The 18,872-nt window shown below is 41.2% G+C and overlaps 1 protein-coding gene across 2 annotated transcripts in view; it reads right to left on the bottom strand.

Moving 5' to 3' along the window:
- lg9h8orf34 (linkage group 9 C8orf34 homolog) overlaps window positions 1-18,872 on the bottom strand; it is a 76,485-nt gene that overhangs the window by 23,706 nt on the left and 33,907 nt on the right. For both annotated transcript variants that reach the window (XM_085468481.1, XM_085468480.1), the window contains 3 exons: window positions 12,456-12,591; window positions 7,695-7,780; window positions 7,523-7,596 (listed from right to left, as the gene is read on the bottom strand). In XM_085468481.1, the coding sequence (XP_085324607.1) occupies window positions 7,523-7,596; window positions 7,695-7,780; window positions 12,456-12,591 (296 nt within the window). The remainder of the gene's footprint in view (window positions 1-7,522; window positions 7,597-7,694; window positions 7,781-12,455; window positions 12,592-18,872) is intronic.

The raw sequence follows: 18,872 nt of genomic DNA, 5'->3' as shown, positions 1-18,872 counted from the left end.
TCCTCCTGGGTTATATCTAATGCAACATAGCTGAGTGTGGTAAAAAATAAACAGTGTGAATGGGAGTGTAGGAAGAGCCGTGTTACCAGTAACGGAAGATGGAGTTGGTGACCTCACACAAACCTCCTATTTGGAAAAAAGACAAGCAAATGCTTTTGATTCGGCGAGAAGAATATCTGGGGGTGTCGGGCGCCGCGACGGACACTGGATAAAGTCAACCTCAAAAAAGCCATTACTCATAAAACTGCAAGATTTAACTTGGCCGAAGGATAAGAAAAGAAGCCTGATGAAGTGCAGAACACGCTTTGGTCAGTTACAACCAAAATAAATTTGTGTGGATCTGATGGTTTCCAGCATGTCTGGTGTGAACCTGGCCAATAACACCACAGAGGAGTGCATGAAACAAGGATGTGTGAGTGTAATGTTATGGGACTGCGTGAATGTCAAAGGTGCATGGACGGTCAGGGCAACTGAATACTAAATGGTGTTTTCATTCAGGGCAGCCACAAGAAGCTCGAGAGGAAAGGAATTTTACAACACGACGGTGTTCACAAACGCACAGGGGACAAGGATCTTTACGGGGAAAACTATGAGCTGGATAAGCGTGTCCTCTCACTAAAATCAAACAGATCCTTTGGAGATCTTCAGTGATAAAACCTCTGCAGCAAAGAGCGACTGAGAAGAACTGTGTGAATAATGAAGGAGTGAAAAACTGGCAACCATCAAACATAAAGGTGGGCAGACAAAATAGCCTTTTTAAAAATAAAAATAAAAAGAAGAAGAAGAAGAAAATTAAAAAAAATTCACTGATCAGATTTTTGGCATTGGGATTGTCCTTTTGGGTTAAGAGGTGTAGTTCTTAACACATTCGTCTTGCAAAAGAAAAATCCCCTGTCTGGAACACAAACTCAGGGGGTCGGCATACTCCTAATGCAGGTCCCATGCCCGGATAAATGGGAAGGGTGCATCATGAAGGTTATCTGTTGTAAAATCTGTGCAAAATCAGAAATATAAAAATATGCAGATCCATGGGCTGTGGCGACCTGCTAGGTAACAAGCAGCCAAAAATCCCAGTATATGCACAGGAAGGAATACACTCTATTATAAGAAGACTCTCTTAACATTTTAGTATTCTTGCACAAAGGGGAGGTTAACTCAGTTTGTTCTACAGTAACAAGTTAAGCTCCCCTCAAAGAGGACTGCAATGCTTAAAGAGTAGGTGTAGTGAAAAACAAGGGAAGCTGCTATCCTCTGATAAATGACAGAAGATCATTCCCAGGATCTATGGCATTGATCTTCATGCCTGTCAGATACATAAGGCCTTCTGTGGTCGTAGAACCACAACACCCAAGCCAATCTTTAATTACAGTCCTCATAAAGCAGCAAGGCGGGTTGAGTGCTACAAGTGAATCCCCTCCCCAGCTTTATTTCTTTCTCATTGGTGGTATCTCCCTAAATCCAACAGCATGACATCACACTGTCCTCCTCTTGCCTTTTATACTCAGCTCTGGCAAACAAGGCCACCAACAGATTCCCAATTTTAAGTGGACTTTACGTCGTTACATTTTAAAGCCCCGGTGCTTCGGATATCCAGAGTCCAAGTTGATTATATCAAAGATCAAATTTATCGTAGTGCCTTATTAAAGAGCTCGGTTTTATAAAAGCTTTTGATATACAATAGATCATCTATTATTAGCAACATCTACAACGCAACATCTGCATTGAGTTCTAAAGCTCTGCTGTAATCAGGACCATATATCCTGGAGACAGCAGACTGGAGGCCGAGGCTGATGGGACTCCACAGTCCCAAAGACCAGGAAAACCAAGCAAGCCTGTAAGAAATTCACCTCATCAGACAAGATCAATAAACAAACAGACAGTGCAATGAAAATATGACTGTTATTTCATTGGGTTTAGTGACGTCATACTAACAAAGTCACCTGGATGTAATCGTGTATCAATATGGCATATTTGAAAATCATGTACAAAACAAAAATGCTACACAGGAGATGTTGGGGCACAAAATGGACTTGATTACACGGTGAGACGATACAACAGAATGATGGAGAGTGGTTTCATTTAGCCATGGTTTAGAGCATCTATTGTTCTTATAACAAACAGTGCACGACATGCGATATTTTAATCCTAGCGGCCGAAAAGACAGGAAGGAATGGCTTTTCATTTGCCAAATAAAAAGTGATTTTGCAATGACTTATAGTGTATTAATGTCAGTGGTGCAAAACTGGTATGATCTCCCTCCCACTATGATAAAACTAAAGAAAGCTTAAAGAGAAAAGGGGAAACCCTTCTGGTAAAACTTCTGGCTAACTAACAAACATGGGTCTTGTTTCTTACAAAATTGATTCCATGTTGAGAGCAAACAAGACAGAAAGAGAGAGGATAGACGTCTAGAGTCAAATATTTTATAGCCTGCATGTGTGGAGCTATACGTGTGTGGTCAGCAGTAATAATCACCGCAATCTGGGGTTTGGTCCAACATGGCCCCTCCACACAACAAGGACTGCCGGGGGTGTGTGCATGCAGTCACAGGGGTTTGAGCGTACTGCTGGCTTTGCGAGCACAATTGATGGACTCTTGTTGTGGTCAGGCCTGGGTTGCATAGGGACTAATATACACAAAACACACACAGGACCTTGCACCAAGACACTCTATTTGATCATCTCTCATTTCAGCTTATTATTTGAGGCTTTTAACTGCTTCACTTGAAGTATTGGGGCTCCTTTGAGTTATAAATGCTCTGGCTGATAGGATTTGCTATTACGAGTGTTTGGGGTGTTTAGTGTACGTCACTACCACAGTACCTTTAGTGGACTGCACTAAAGGTACTGCAGTTCTCCTTAAACACAAGTGGATCACTCCATATAAAATCTACTAAATTTGAAGTCAAATGTTTCCACCAAACCACCTTAGAATCAGCTTTTCTTTTCTTTGGTGCAATAACTTTACTATGTTTAAGAAGTAAAACAAAAGTTTATCTTCATGATATAGCTTTGAGCTTTAATCATCAGGAGATATATCATAGTTCTTTCTGTGTCATAAAAAGCTGAAGCTGACTGATTTATTTGCAGGCTGATTTTGTCGGCTGCCATCTGCTACTTGATGACATATGAATGAATGAATATGAATGGCTCTGGTTAGCACTGTTGCTGCACAGCAAGAAATTCCTGAGTTCAATTCCACCATCAGGCCGAGGTCTTTCTGTGTGGAGTTTGCATGTTCTCCCCGTGTTTGCGTGGGTTCTTCCCACAGTCCAAAGACATGCAGTTAGTGGGGATAGGTTAATTGATCAATCTAAATTGCCCATAGGTGTGAAAGGTTGTCTCTTTCTTTGTGTTAGCCCTGTGACAGACTGGCGACCTGTCTAGGGTGTACCCTGCCTCTCGCCCTATGACAGCTGGGACAGGCTCCAGCGCCTCCCACGACCCTGAAAAGGATAAGCAGAAGCGAATGGATGGATGGATGAAGTATTAGCGTTTATGAAAGCTGATTAATGAGACGTAAAAATTAAAGAAGAGACAGGAGAAACAACCATGTTATGGGTGTTGGCATTACACAGTTCGGCCACCAGAGGGCACTTTGTTACCTGTTCGCAAGACACGCACGTGGAACGCCACAAAGACAACCGACTGATCCGAGAATAGTTGGGCAGAGGGTAAAGAAGTACATAAAGAACTACACATGAGATTTTTAGTAAAATGTATTTGTCTTGTATGTCTGAGAGAAAAAAAATATCAGCAGTCATAGAGGAATTCCAGATTTTTTAAATCGCCAAATATCGGTATTTATCTAAAAAAATCTATATCAGTCAAGCTGTAATAACAATTTTGTTACATAGTCATGTTTTAGCACTTGCAAAATGGCATGTCTGTGAAATAAAGAAACATCTTTAAAATTCCTGCCACACACAGGCCGGGATCACCAAGGGTGTCAGGTTTAGTCTAGTGATTAAAGGCCAAAAAGCTGTTACAAGCTCATAGCGCAATAAAGCAGCAACCTACAAAACAGCCCTCTTCTTTTCACCCTTTTCTTTGCTAACATGAAGTTTTGGATCAGTCACATCCTTTGCTACTTCAGCAGCAGCAGGAGATAACCACCGACTTTAGCCTTGTCTGTACCTCATTTCCTTCATACTCGTTTTTAATTTTGAAAAAGCTTCCTTGGTTATAACTATCAACGATCGAGCTCCTGCCAGAAGCCAACAATGAGGAGCTTGGCCTGAGCTCTCTCTGCAGTGCGCTCGCGCAAAAAACTGTGTGCCAGGTGGTGTAAAGTAGACCTGCTGCATGAAAGACACTCTGCGGACCCTTATTTGGTGTGAGATTAATCTGGGCATAGTGAGAGCTGACATACAGACTTAAAATGGGTATCACATGCCAAAAGAAACTCAGCATAAAGTGAAGCATGACATTTTTCTCTCTGTGAATTTTCATCTCGAGCCTCATGAACCCTTTATGTCATCGGGCCTCAGGGTTGAAGCTCTGGTAAGCCAGTGCATTAAATACTGACGAGTACCCAGCCAGTCCTGTGTTTTTTATAGAATCAGGTGTAGTGATGCGTCAGTGCTGTACAGCTGAAAAGTCTTGTGTATTCTGGGGAATTATCTGAAGTGGAAAGAAACAAAAAGAGGGTCATATATTCTGTCATATCTTTACATGGATTAATCAGCTAAGCTTAACACTAAGAAAATGAATTTATTACAGGTTTTCTAAATAACTCACTTTGCTTTTGCAGCCCCATCTAAGTTGCATGGCTGTGGGAGAATATGGGATGTGAGAGTTAGCACTCACACTTTTAATGAATTCCTGTTGTTTTGGCTTATAGCAGAATCACCTAATGGATTTTATGGACTTGCATACAGAGCTCAGAGGCTCACTCATCCAACCACAGTCAAAAGCAGACAGGATATTGACAATAACACAGTTAGGCTTTTACTCAAGTGCTCCAAAGACCGACTTTATGACACACTGCCTGTTCTTAAATCAGAGAAAAACAACGAGTGTCAATAGAAGTGCAAATGAGATGAGTCTTTACAAGAGTCTGCGGGAAAAAATATATTTTTACTGCACTGTACTTCAAAATTTAGCTGAAGCCTTAGAATCAGTGTGCCATAACACAAAAGATTAGTTTTTGTATGTGTGACATCTTGGAGTTCATTTCCCAAAACTTTAAAAAAGAAAATGTTAAAGATGTGAAAGTGCTTCAACGTGTTAGCCTGCAACAGACTCTCCAGGATGTACACTGCTTCTTGTCCTATGATGTTGGGCGAGGTTTCAGCATCTCCCATGACTCTACACTGGGAAAATGGAGGAAAAATAGATAGATGGATCTATTACAAGAAATTCCCTAACAGAAATCTCTCCATCATTGTAAGCGAAAATCATTTTAGTGCACAGGCAAATAAAGAAAAACAAAAAATCCTGTAAATCCAAAACAAAGCTTTTGGCAGATTACACCAGCACTTGCCTTGTGTGGCTACGCTGTGCGATTTGCTCAGATGACAACCATACATGCGTGTCTGTGGAGGTGTGGGGAGCAGACTGTTGCCAAATATAAAAAGCCATACAGCCAAGATTCCTTCGGAAACAGAAATAAACCCTCATAACGGTTCTGCTTCGCATCTCTCACACACACAGCACTGCATCACACTAATTATCTTATTTCCAGCATACAAGTGAGCAGTTTCCCTTGGCATATTTTACGATGGTAACACCCATACCACTCAGAGCAAATCTGATTAACACATATCACTTAAGAGTTACAAAGGAAAGTGGGAGAATTTTGGGGGGAATTTACACCTGGCTATTGCTTTAGGAAAGAATTTGTCTTTATGGGGCAATTATCACCTAAAGGGAGCTGGCAGAGGTAGGAGACTAATAATGATAACCGTTAAGAGTGTTTACTTTCCAACATCTCCAGGGCATTTACTGCCCAAACCAGGGCTTGTCTACAATACAGGGCTCTACTTTATTTATGGACAGTTGTAAATGCTAATAATAAAATATGACTTCAAACTTTTAAAAGTCGCAAAAAAAAAGTAAAGAAAAATGCAATGACCACTGCGACAAGAGAGGAAGCACCAAGACACTTTTCTACCAGCGTAATGAAATCTTATGTCTTTACTCTGTGCGAAGACATAAGATTTCATTACACTTTCATTCATTACTTTATTCGAGTTATTTGTACTCCTACCCCCACCTCCCGCCGAATAAACCATAAAAGAAAAAAAAAAATTCCACACTGCTTAGTCATTTTACTCCACAAGCCCCTGGACGACTAGCTGAACTTACAAGCTATTACAAATTGCATTTGCCTTTCGAAGAGGGCCAAATATAAGCAATTAAGCACAAAACAAGCACGGTTACTTGCAGCACTATAGGTTACAGGAGATATTTGCACTTGCAGAGTCCATATGGGACCTATTAGCGCACTGTTCTCTAAGTTGCCAGACAAGGCTTAACCTGTGAAGATTGCGGTGTAGCGGCAGGATGGAGTGTCTAATCCCTTGTTGCGCACAGCTACAAACTAGTGGTTAAATGTGGATGTGAAGGTCATTGGAAAGGAGAAATAAAAGGCACAGGCTAAATTGATCGACTTAACTCTTCCAGATTTATTAAAACTCTGTTACTCTGTGTTGGTTGCGGTCAAGCCTCAGCTTTTCGGTTCTAAATCCTTCTGTGCGTTGTGTCAAAGAAAACACTTGTAAAATGCTGGGAATTAGTGTGACTGGCATGTTAAGGTCCAAATGTCTACAGTTTCAGGATGGAGGCTATTGTATTTGGCTAAATCCGTCAGAGCTCCGACTACTTTAGTCCTTCAGTTTCTAAAGGTCTGCTCCCAGTTAGTCTGGAGCCTCTCTGCATCTGCTCCACACACGGAGCACTGCACTGGCTCCTTTCGTTCTTAAAAAAAAGCAGTAAAAAGCCTTGTCTAACACTTAGATTGGGCAATTATATTTTTAAAAAAAAGGTATTGGCTTTTCGGAGAGGTAATTATACAAAGGTACCGGCGTCTTAGCTGAATGCTTTATTAACAGCATGTGCCTTTGACTGAGTCTGGTGTGCGCCACGTAAGGCCACTATAGATTTCTTCCCTGAAGCGTCTGAGGTTTATCACGCCACTTTGCTATTCAACAAACCTTTGTGTACCTACTGTAACCCAGAAATATTTAGATCCATTATCAAACCCATCTAAATCTCCTGCGGCTGTTACGTCGCTCGATATTCTTTTCGTGTATTCCTTTCAAACTGCACACAAGAGCTGTGAAAGGCAAGCAAAGTGATGCAGGGAGAGTTTTAATTGGGGCTGTTTAGCGCTATCAGCTGTTGTGTAAGCTGAAATCCCCACATGAAGATGGATCACTTTTACTCGGGCCTTGTTCTGTTAACGAGGGGCTCGAGGTGGTTTTGAGACAATAGCAGTCGAGGAGGAGAGAGCGACGAGGTAATTGATGGTTGTAAAGCGATCTTAATTGTTTGGTGATGGATGTAGGGAGGACACTTACAGAGCCTGACATCTGAGATAAGGTGTCGCATTCCTGGAGTCGTCCCGCCACTGTGTCCAACCCGGGCAAAGGAGCTGCTCCAGACGATACGCACAAACGAGGGAAAAAGGAAGGATAAAGCAGAATGAAACGGCATAAAGATTTTATATATTAAGTATGAACTGCAACTTACAAGATATATCAGGTACAGCTTGTTCAGATATGTGTGGCCTATGCTCCTCTTCTGATCTGCTGTCTGATAGTGTGTCTCCCTGCAACCTGGAAAACAACACACAACATAAACTTGCACTGCAGCGCATGTTTGGACATTGAAAGTCAGATAACAAAAAAACAAGCCAGCCTCAATCAGTCTGAGGTGATGATACAATGAGGAAATGTTTAGCGAAACGTTCGGCGAAATCTGGATCGGCACGGAGGTCGGTTTCAGGTCACAAACTTTTTTGTTTTTGCTGAAATTAAATATGAATAATAATGAAGAAACGACAGTAATGCACGAATAGACGATGTGTACACAGGCAGCAGCACCTCCACTATCCCTATGCTTATAAAAACATAAAACTGAAGATGAAGAAGAAAAAATAAAAACCCGCACGCAGCTACTATTTTTCCCTGACATCATTCAGTTACTGTTTTTTATCAGAATGTGTTCCAAGCCCCTATTGCTTTTTTTTTAAGATAACACCATGGACTGAAAGGGAAGTGGGTCTGACAGATTTGGCTGTCTTAAGGTAGCAAAAGATTTGGGCTGCCCAGAGATAGTGAAGTAAACTGCAAATGAAAGACAAACAGCCTTTTCTCGTTTCACCTTTCAGCAAGAAGAGAAAAATGCTATTTAAATGCATTTATGCTCTTCTAAATTGCTCTATACACTCACTATAGCTGTAACTGTAAATCACATCATATGTCAAATTTGTGCACGCACCACGTTGGCATCAAATTCTTTATACCTCATGCTGTTTCCATGTCATGAGAGCAACCATTAGCAGAAGAGAAAGGAAAGCAATCCCTATGCCTTTATGGCACAGCTGCATTCCCAGCTGCAGGGCCTCCTTGTTTCTACCTCTACATCGAGACTAAAGGCACAGCGCAACTTCTTAAAGTGGATTCTATTTCTTTCCTTCTTTAGACATCCCTCTCCTTGTCTCCCCCCCTCTTTAATGGTCTTTATAAGACCATTAAAAGTACCCAAGATGACTATCAAAAGGCCTTCCCATTCTCTGAACAAAAGCTACTCATAGCCGCAAGTCTTGACTACAATTCGCCTAGTGCATTCCTGATATGAAAGCAATTAATTTAATGAGAACGACAAGTCCAAAAGAAGTTTGTGGAAATCTATCCATTTCCTTAAAACCGCACTGCCAGCTACTTCAGAGCAGGCCTAAGATCTGGGATGCGTTTGCACACAGGAGATTTTGTGGCGGGAGTACATGCTCTTTAAATGAACTGATCAGGCCAATAAGGGAGGTGGATGAAATGTTGGTGTGACCACAGTTATAGCCCAAAAGGCAGAAACGTGGCCACAACACACAGGCCACACAGCATTTTGCACTTCAACCAACCAGCAGAGAGCCACTGGAAGCTGCATGTTTTCAGACCTGCCACTGCTGGTTAAGAGGCACACTGGCTGACTGGAGCATTTGGTGGTGTGGCCAGTGTCTGGACAGAAGGGACGGAAAAGGACGTTGGCAAGGGAAGGTGTCTTAGAAGTCAGGGATCGGTTTCAATACGGGGTCAGTGAGTTCAAAGAGAAAAGCGATCCTGCAATGCAAAGTTGACATTTTGTTCTTATTATGGTGCCCAAATGGGAACGGAGTTATCGCCTTCACACTGTGGGTGTGAAATTAGGTGTCACTATTTCCTGGTTTGGGGTAGTGCATGGTAGAGCCAAGTGGTTTGGTCTCATTTGCGCAGACTGATAGACCTCACTGACCTGTAAAAAAAACACAAGGGAAGCTGGATTCGAATGTGTCTGACTGAGGGATGACGGGTATGTGAGGAATGCTTATCCAGCTTGGGCCAGTGTTCACAGTTCCCTGCTGAGCCAAGCAAGCCTCTGGTATCTTTGTGTGAGTTATAAAATATTGCAAAGATTCCCCTCAGTCATGTCAATATTAAAATGAACTAACATGAGCAGTACTGCAAGGTCACATCTCTCACATCTCTACAAGTCTCACTGATGCTGAAGGACAGATGCACGTGTTAGTTTTCTGAAGAACAATTTTAAAGCTTCAGCGAATCTCATCAAGGTAAAAGTAGACAGTTTGAAACCTGTGTCCAGGCTGCCTTATGTGTGCATCCATGAATACCTGAGTCTGTGCACGTATGAACTTCTGCACAACCCTAATTTGAGAAATCTGTCTTCTCAAAACAGCACAAAGGGCAAGCCATGCGTGCAGCACTTTTCCAGCTTACTGATCTGTTTATGGCCCTTAGACTACCCAAAAATGACTTTGAAAGACCACAGCTCCTTTGCCAATAAAACTTGGGAAAGATTCGGTGGTCAGGTTAAAGAGGACAAAACAAGAATTTGGCCTCAGCCGAAAGGATAAAGGAAGACAGAGAAAGGGAACAGATGTTTGACATTTCAGTAACAAAAAAAAACCTTCACAAGAGCCAAAAATGACTCCAGATACAGATGCTGCTTTGCTTTGCCACTAATTCCACCATGGGACAAAAGGTATAAACAACTCGCTTAAAACCATCAAGTCGATAAACTGCCAACAAAAATCCAGCGATAGCCTTCATCCTCCTGCACAAACCTTTGACAACAACCCGCAGCCTGCGTGTGGAACGAAATTGATAAGCTGCATGAATGAAAGAAGAGTTTGAAACAAACAAATTCCAGACCCCAACCAGTGGAGGCTGTGCAGGCAGATTTGTGCCTGGCGTCTCATCAAGAAGATACCGTTTATCTTTGACTGGCATCAAGGAAGAGTTTTGCCCACACCTGCCTACGGTATCACACCCAAAACTCAGAAATCTGAGCACCAGACTGACGATGTGAATCTGAGGGAAACAGGAAATGTGTCTGAGGAGAAAAACTGTGATAACAAGAGAGAGGGTGATAATGGAGACAATTATCCTCGCTAGAGCTGATTTGTGAAAACAAGCAACACTGGAATGGACTTCAGATATGATATTATTCTCTGCTACCTCTGATACAAATGCAGAGACAGGAAATGGAGGGTAAGAAAAGGATAAGAAAGAAGTGTTGGATGTTTGAAAGAAAAAAATGGATGCAGCAGGCGCTACGGTATAGTTTTGACAAATGAACTGTAGAGGAAAATTTACAGAAATTGTTTAGCATTTCAGTTGGGAGATGAATTTGTTTCAGTTCTTGCTGAGACTTTGATGAGGAGATTATCTAGTGAAAAAAACAGTAAGTGTGGCTTTGCGTGGGGTTAAGAGCTGAGCAATTTCCTGGATTTGGGCAATAATTTAACATAATCCTGGAAAAACAGCTATTTGTCACCTATTTACTGCCTCCAGTCTTTAAGCTAAGATAAGCAGTTATCGCAACAGCATTAATCTATTTACCTAACTACTAGAAAGAACAAGTCTTCTCAACTGGTTATACTTTCTTAAGGAAAGCTGTTTTATATTATTACAAAACTCAAAAAATGTTGTAAATAACACTAGAGACAGACGAGGAGTGGAGAGAGAGTGGATCCAAAGGCAGACTCTGGAGACGGACAGGAACTAAAAGCGAGCCTTTATTTACGGCTCTATGAAAGGCAAACAAAAAGCAAAAGGGAGACAAAGAGTAAACCAACAAAAACCTAAACTGGGAAAACAACTAAATACTAAGTGCATGGCACATGAAGACCTGAAACCTGTGACATGAAAAACCTGAGACTTGTAAACATGGGGGAAGATGAGCAGGGTGGCTGAACAAACAATTCAACAACAGGCAGAGGAAGACAGAGGACTAAATACACAGTGGATAACGAGACGGTGGGAAACAGGAAGGAAACACAGCCTGAACTAATCAGACGCAAAGACACGCAAAACTGAACACGCTGAACCCTGGACAAGGGACTATCAAAATAAAACATGAAACATGAAACATACACTAAGACACGGACTAGACAGTGGAACCAGGGAAGACAGACATGGGAACATGACCGACTGGGGAGACAGAAAGAGAGCACACAAAACAGACACAGGAGAAACAATAAAGACAAGGATGTTTAGGTGTGAGACACAGTAACAAAACCCTAAAAACTAGAATGTATAAATATAACCAAAGCAGAAAATAACTAAGAGAACTAGAAATACAAATGGAAAAGCAAGGAAACTGAACCATGAATAACACTAAATCAAAGAATATTAATTAACCAGCAACACAAACACAGACCCAGGACCATGTCGTACCAATACCAATGCCGCACCTTATGTACGGGAGAGCAGTGTGTCATGATTTATGAGATGAAGTTTTTTTCCATAGTTCATGTTTGAGGTATATTTCTTTCATCCAAGGCAATTATTTTACACATTCAGCAGGCTATGTACTGAACTTAGAGGATAGAAACAAAGTATCAATCCTATCATTTATCATTAGTCATAAATAATCTATCATTGTAAAATTCATCAGCCTATTCTTTTTCTAAGAAAAGGTTAATCCATGAAAAAAATTTCCAAAAACACGCGACTTCATGCAGAGGTGTATACTACTCCTTTCACCAACCCCTACAGTCTGGCTTTTTTGGTTCTATTAAATGAAGTTGCAAGCTGAAAAAAATGAAACGTCTGTTTTTTAAACTAACTATTCTGATGTATTATAATGATTGTGTTGTTCTTTTGCTCAGTTGTGCCCTTGAGCCTCGCTTTTTCTTTCAGTTCTAAGGAGAACCAGTTTGATTTGGTCTTGGGGCAGAACTGTGCGTATATTCTCCGTCCACTGTGCCAGAAAAGAGAAGGTAGAAACATTTACCTGGCACACCTAGAGCAGATGTTGAGTGTAACTTTGGCCTGTGGTTCAGGCTGATAGGAGCTGCGTCCTTGGCTGAACTTACTGCCGGATAGAACCAGCCCTGTCACACCCTCCATCCGCAGGTCATCCAGGTCCTCTGGGAGCAGAGAGGGAGTAACACAGAGAAACAGCAACAGGGAAAGGAAAGCAAAGAAAATGGAGTGAAAACAAGAGACAGAAAGGACAGTTATTAATCATACTTTGGTATCTCCCTCCACTAACGATCCCCTGTGATGACAGTCTGCTAAGAGCCAAACGAGCAAGCAAGCACATCACAGTAAATAGACACTCGGCTTAGCCCTGCTGCTGTGCTGCTTCACACACACTCCATAGGCATGGATCCACAAAAAAGTGCAGAATCATAAAGTTCACATGAATAACACTTTGTTATGAGGAATGATTTTAACAAGGTGATGACAGGACCGCATTATTCCTGCACAGAAACAGGAAGGTTAACAAGCTGAACTGGACAAAGAACAATATGGAGAAAAAACGAGTGGTAAGATGGAAGGAAAGGGTGATGGAGAGGTGGAAAACTGGGTTTTGTCTGATCTCTTACTGTGTCCTGAAGAGCAAACAGTTGCAGAGCACACACACACATAGACTTTCTCCCCTCTGTCTCTAAAGAAGTATATAAGACACAGAGCGCACTACAAATGTCTTTAATAGACAGAGGACAAACACCACAGAGGAATAAATCACACCAGTAACATGATTTATGAAAAAAAACAGTGGTGATGTTGAATAGTTACAGACTTTAAACTGTCCATTAATACAATTCTAGTATCAAAGGGGAGAGTCTGAATCAGCCAGTCCATTTTGGTTTTGAGTGCATCCCCAAGAGATAAAACATACTGCAGTATTTTCCGTGTCACGGTCCTTTCCGTGAGAACGAATAGCGTGCGGGTGTTTTGGCGTCTTCCTCTCTGAAATGTGCTGTTCAAGTTTTTTAAATGTTTAAATCAACATTTTGAATGGTCACCATAACAATATTTCTCCCATTTTTCTCAGCCCAGATGAATATCTGAGCTTTGCCAATTGGGGTGAGGGGGCGGAGGTCACCTTCAGGCCAGACAGTGTACTCGAGCTTCTCGCTGCCATTGTTTCTGCTCGTATACACGTAGCACAGTACGTGCCTGACTGTCTGCGTATCTGTGTGTCTAGTTACTTGAAACCAACAGTGATACTTTTCATTTTGCGATTACATTACCTGGCCCCTGGTTGAGGGGGGGGGGGGGGGGGGGGGAGAAATAATGGGCCTCACACCTTGAAAGAGGAGAATGCATGACTAATCACCTGGATTAGATTGGATGACACTTGCTCATGAGAACTCTCTCGCTCCATCCATCAGTGCGGCACAAAGCCAGAAAATCTCATCTGTCTCTTCTCCCCTTTGTGTGAAATCATTGCACTCTGATATTAGCCAACAATGCATGTATTAGCGTGCCACAGCACTACATTGTTACAGCCTCAGTGGCCATAGTTAGTCCTGTTAAGAGCTGGTTAAAACAAAGCATTTCTTTAGCACACAAAAATACATATTTATATCCACAGAAACGCTACTGAAATCACACAGATCAACTGCCTCCACCTCACCCTATCCCTCTGCATCTCCTCCTTCATTACATCCATGAGTTTCCTTTGAGATTTTCCTCTTCTCCTGTCTGGCAGCTCCACATTTAGCATCCTTTGTCCACTTCGTCCACTATCCCTCCTCTGCACATGCCAGCTTTGACTGTCTAACTGTATAACCAGTAGCCTTTATGAGCTCTCTTCTCTTTTATTGGTTTGTTTATTCCCACTTGTTTGCCGTCATAAAAAGTAAATGTTTTCATGGTTTCAGAAATATGTAAAATACACAACCACATTCTCTTAAGAAGCAGAACTTATGTGTTGGTCGTGGCACAGAATGTGTTGAAAATATGTCCCAGCATCAAAGAAACAAAGCAATTTTAAAGTTACCTTGTCAGTAAAACCCTTGTCTAAAATTATGTTAAAATCTTTTGCAAAGTTTTTTGGTTTTCTTCTACATTTGATAATATGTTGCTCAATTCCACACTGCCAGAGAAAAAGGGCTGTTTTAGTGTTTAGTGAAGGACAGATAGGATACACTCCAGCGATACCCTTAAGCAGCGCAATATTAAATGTCCCATTCATCATGGAATGCATTGGAGGGGTGGGGACAAAGGGAGCCACCAGCAATTTGAGCAATTTTCTGGTCGTGGGAACTGCTCCGTTTTGGGTCTTCACTCTTTTCCTATTTTCTCTTCATCCATTCACACTTCCATCCGTTCTTTCGGCAACTGACTAACATGGCATGCCGGATTTTCTTTGGGTCACAGCCTGTGGTACAAATCATTAGCTGACACTTGGAAATATTCACTTGTGAGACTGCAGCTTTCATGAAACACTAAAAGAATAACAGGGACCAGTTCTGACCCTGAAAAATGAACATGACCTCGGTATGCACAGCTGCTTGTCACTTCAACTCCCATTTTGTCTTTTCAACTTGTTTCCTTCTGGTCAAAATAACATGACACAGTAAGGAAGCGAGACCTCTGCCTGAAGAAAGAGGACTCCAATCTCAGGCACTTAGTGGTTACTGAGATAAACGCAATTTTTGTCTGCATCTTACACACAAAAAAAACTGATTAAACTGCGGCTAAATGAAATGCAAGAGAAGCTCAAACATTCTGAAATGAGTCACCAAACCTGAACTTGACCTGCCAAAAGCACAGGAAACTAGCATATGCAGACAATATCAAGAACTGCAAATGGAAAGTAAAGAGTTTTTTTAAAAATTGAGTTTATGAGCATGTGCGTGCATGAAAGTGAAGCAGCAAAAATTGCTGACCTACTACAAAACTGAATCAGCGTGAAGACCTGCCGCTAGCTGCCCCGACTGTAGCTGTTCTATGGGTGCGCATTTTGGTGTCCTTATTAGCTCTCAGAAATAAACTGCATAAATGACAAAGATGGCTTTTAGAAAACAAACAGTTCTTTCGTGAGTTAAAGTTTTGTCTTGCCAGGAACAGGCTTTGAAGGAGGGTGTTTCCCTTCATCTGTGCAACAGCAGTCTGAACTGCATCCATGTCGGCCCTCACGCTGAATCCAACTTTCCGTGGAGAGAAGTGACAGATTTCTGTGTTGACACCATCCTATCTCTGAGGAAGGCCTGTGCATGGAGCGCTAAAATGATGAATTTGTATCCCGTGGGATAAGGTTTGGGTGTTAACATTATATATGAGTCCTTTTATAAGCTGGGCTTGAGGTCTGAATATGACAGCAGAAACTGTTTATTAGTCAGGAAAATTTGATTTTTGTCATCCCGCACGCAAACTCATAGAGTATGACACCAATTAATATTTAATTTGCAAAAGGACTTTTTGTGTTGGGACAAAAAAAAAATAGCATATGTCTGGAAACAATATATATGAAAACATTTAAAGTTGTATTTAACGGTAACAGCTGTTCTACACACAAATAAAAAAAAAGTGTTACATATACCACCTATACTGTTAACACAGAAATTCAAGTGACACTGAATGAATTATCATCAAGCCAACAAAAGTGCCAAAAACTGCAGTTCCTCTAATGGCCACATGAGGCTGTAACATTTTTACAGCCAGAATAGAAAATTTACTTTATCGTCTACAAATGATTTAATTGTTTACAACACTCATACAATGGGTGACTTTTTTAAAGACGCATCCATCCATCTATCTTCTAAAGCAATTATGCAAAGAAGCTGGATCCTTTCCCAGCTGTCTTAGGATGAGAGGAGGGGTACACTCTGGACAGGCTGCCAGTCTATTGTATTCGCTCTCACACTCACATCTACTGCACGACCAATATAGAATCATTTAAACTAACACCATACATGTCTTAGGACTCTGGGAGGAAGCTGGAGTATGTGGTAGAAGCCCTAACAGGCACACAAAGAACATGCAAACTCCAAGCAGAAAAGCACCAGTAACCCTTTGCTACCCATATGGAAAAGAAATAGTAAAAACTTATATGTGATTACTCATGAAAGTGGCCACTTTCATGAGTAAATCATATAAGGCTTACATGATTTACTCATGAAAGTGGCCACTTTCTCATTACTTTCATACATTGTTTTAGTAAGTATCCAAAATATACAAGTTTCATTATATAATTTTTCAAGGGATCTTATATCTGTTTTCACTCTTGTATGCTTTTCATACAAGTTTCACACAAGACAGATACAAACTTTATAAGATTTATATATATCTTTTCCATATGGGTAGGCTTCACCTCCGCTAATTAGAGTAACTGAACAGAGGACTCGCAGCTGTGTTTGTTTTGTTGGCACCTTCTGGAGCATTTTTAATGCAATTATCTGAAAAATAATATGCTTGCTGTGCATTACAGCATGCCCAACATGTTGGAATTATAGTACTTCATTAGACTGTTAATTAGCGCTAATTATCCTGTTTCCATGTCTGTGCACCACACCCCTTCAGTCTATGGATGCAGCTTGCTAACCTAGCTTGCTAGCGTTAGCTGATAACTTAGCATTTTAAACCAAAATAAGGTCAACAAGTTTTGTTTTAAATGACAAAATAACAATTGAATTTTTAAAATAACAATGTAATGCGTTACTGTACTAAATTCAGAAAGTACATTACAAGTATTTCATTACTTGCATTACATTCGATTAAGGTTCTTTTTTCTTCCTGTAGACTTTCATTACTGATTTCAGTTTTTGTGCTGGGAGGAGGAAAATGGTGGAGTGATCTATAGCTTTTGAGGAATGGAGACATTCCACCACAGACAGATATTACTTTTATTTTTATTTATTTTTTACTTTTATTTTTATTGCACAGAAGGACAAGATCATGATGGTGAAACAACTGCATTATACTGCTAACAAAACTGTCTGTCTGCACAAACAGCAGTCTAACAAGAAGCTAGCCAAGGATTTGCTTTGTGCTGTCAGTTTTGTGTTCATACATAAAAACTAAAACATCCCATCTGTGTCTTCATTACAATTAGGGATTTCTATTAGTGTGTGGACCTGTAAGTTTATATTGCTAACTGGTAATTATGTGACAATGTGTTTCAGTTCAACGTAACAATTAGTGTAACAAATTACTCAACTGGTGACATCATAGTGGTTGTGTCCATCTTTGACATACAGTCTATGATTATTACACATCACACAAGCTATACTTCTTTAACTTTTCTTAAGTTAATACCCAACTTCAAGCTGAAGATCAAAAGAATAGTACATTATGTGTGTGTAAATGTTATTTTCTTGTGTTGTGTAAAAGACATGGGTACTCCACACGTTCACAGCAGAGCCCAGCATGTATCCCGCACAATAACACTATGATAAGTTTACAATGTGCCTCCTGTGAGACTAGTTTACCCAAAGACCAGCACAGCCTCATGGGCCTCAGTCTAGACACAACAAACGTCTGTCCACACTCGCCTGTTTGTCAGCCCTGTCACATTTTCACTCCCCAGGCACCAGGGCAGCCATGCGTGCTCTCCCCCCTCGTCTGACGATGACACGGCAGATAAATAAAATGGATCTACACTGGGGTGGAGTATGGTGGGAGAGGAACGGAAACTATTCAAGCGATGCAATCCCAACAAAAGGCCCAAGCGCTCAGGAATTCCGTGCCGCAATCACTCACTTGCGCTACAGTAGGGAAGGAAAGGAGACGAGCAAAGCACGCAGATAAAGAGAACTTGTCTATCTCTAAGTTTCCATGTAATTTCATGTTGTTTGGATAGCGACGGACTGGCTGTCTCTTTCCTACTCTTCCTAGGCTAAAAAAAGAGCTGAAGTCATAATTAGCACACTAGCTTCACAAATAACATAATATACACCTTCTCAGATGATGCGCTGACAGATGTAATGGGTGGAATCAGCTCAACCTCACACATGGAGGGAAGGCACACACACGCTCCATCTCCCACATAGAATCCATGGCGTTTCATCAAGTGCTGTGAATTATTGGGTCTCATCGATGTGAAATAATTGAATTTTCCATTCTTTCATGAGCAGTGGTGACAGGTAACCACAAAACACTGGGCTCTAATTAATAGTCTATGTGACACATGCCTCGCTCCTTACGGTGCGCAGTTGAAAAGCTGCGCTTACTCACAGACGGGGACGCACATGTGTGAGCAACATACTCAAACTTACAGATAACAAAGGCGCACGGCAACACATACTGTGACACTTGCAGACCCCACACTTTTGCTGGCCTCACACACACACACACATACACACACACACACACACACACACACACACACACACACACACACACACACAGCCAGCATTTGTGTTTCATTAAACCTCAAGCACCATGCCTCCACTCAGTGGTTAGTCGTCACACG

Source organism: Copadichromis virginalis, linkage group LG9 (assembly GCF_057382275.1).
Source record: "Copadichromis virginalis isolate Kocher_CV1m ecotype Utaka linkage group LG9, C_Virginalis_male_GT1.1, whole genome shotgun sequence".
Taxonomy (NCBI): domain Eukaryota; kingdom Metazoa; phylum Chordata; class Actinopteri; order Cichliformes; family Cichlidae; genus Copadichromis; species Copadichromis virginalis.
This window is presented reverse-complemented; position numbering and strand designations above follow the sequence as displayed.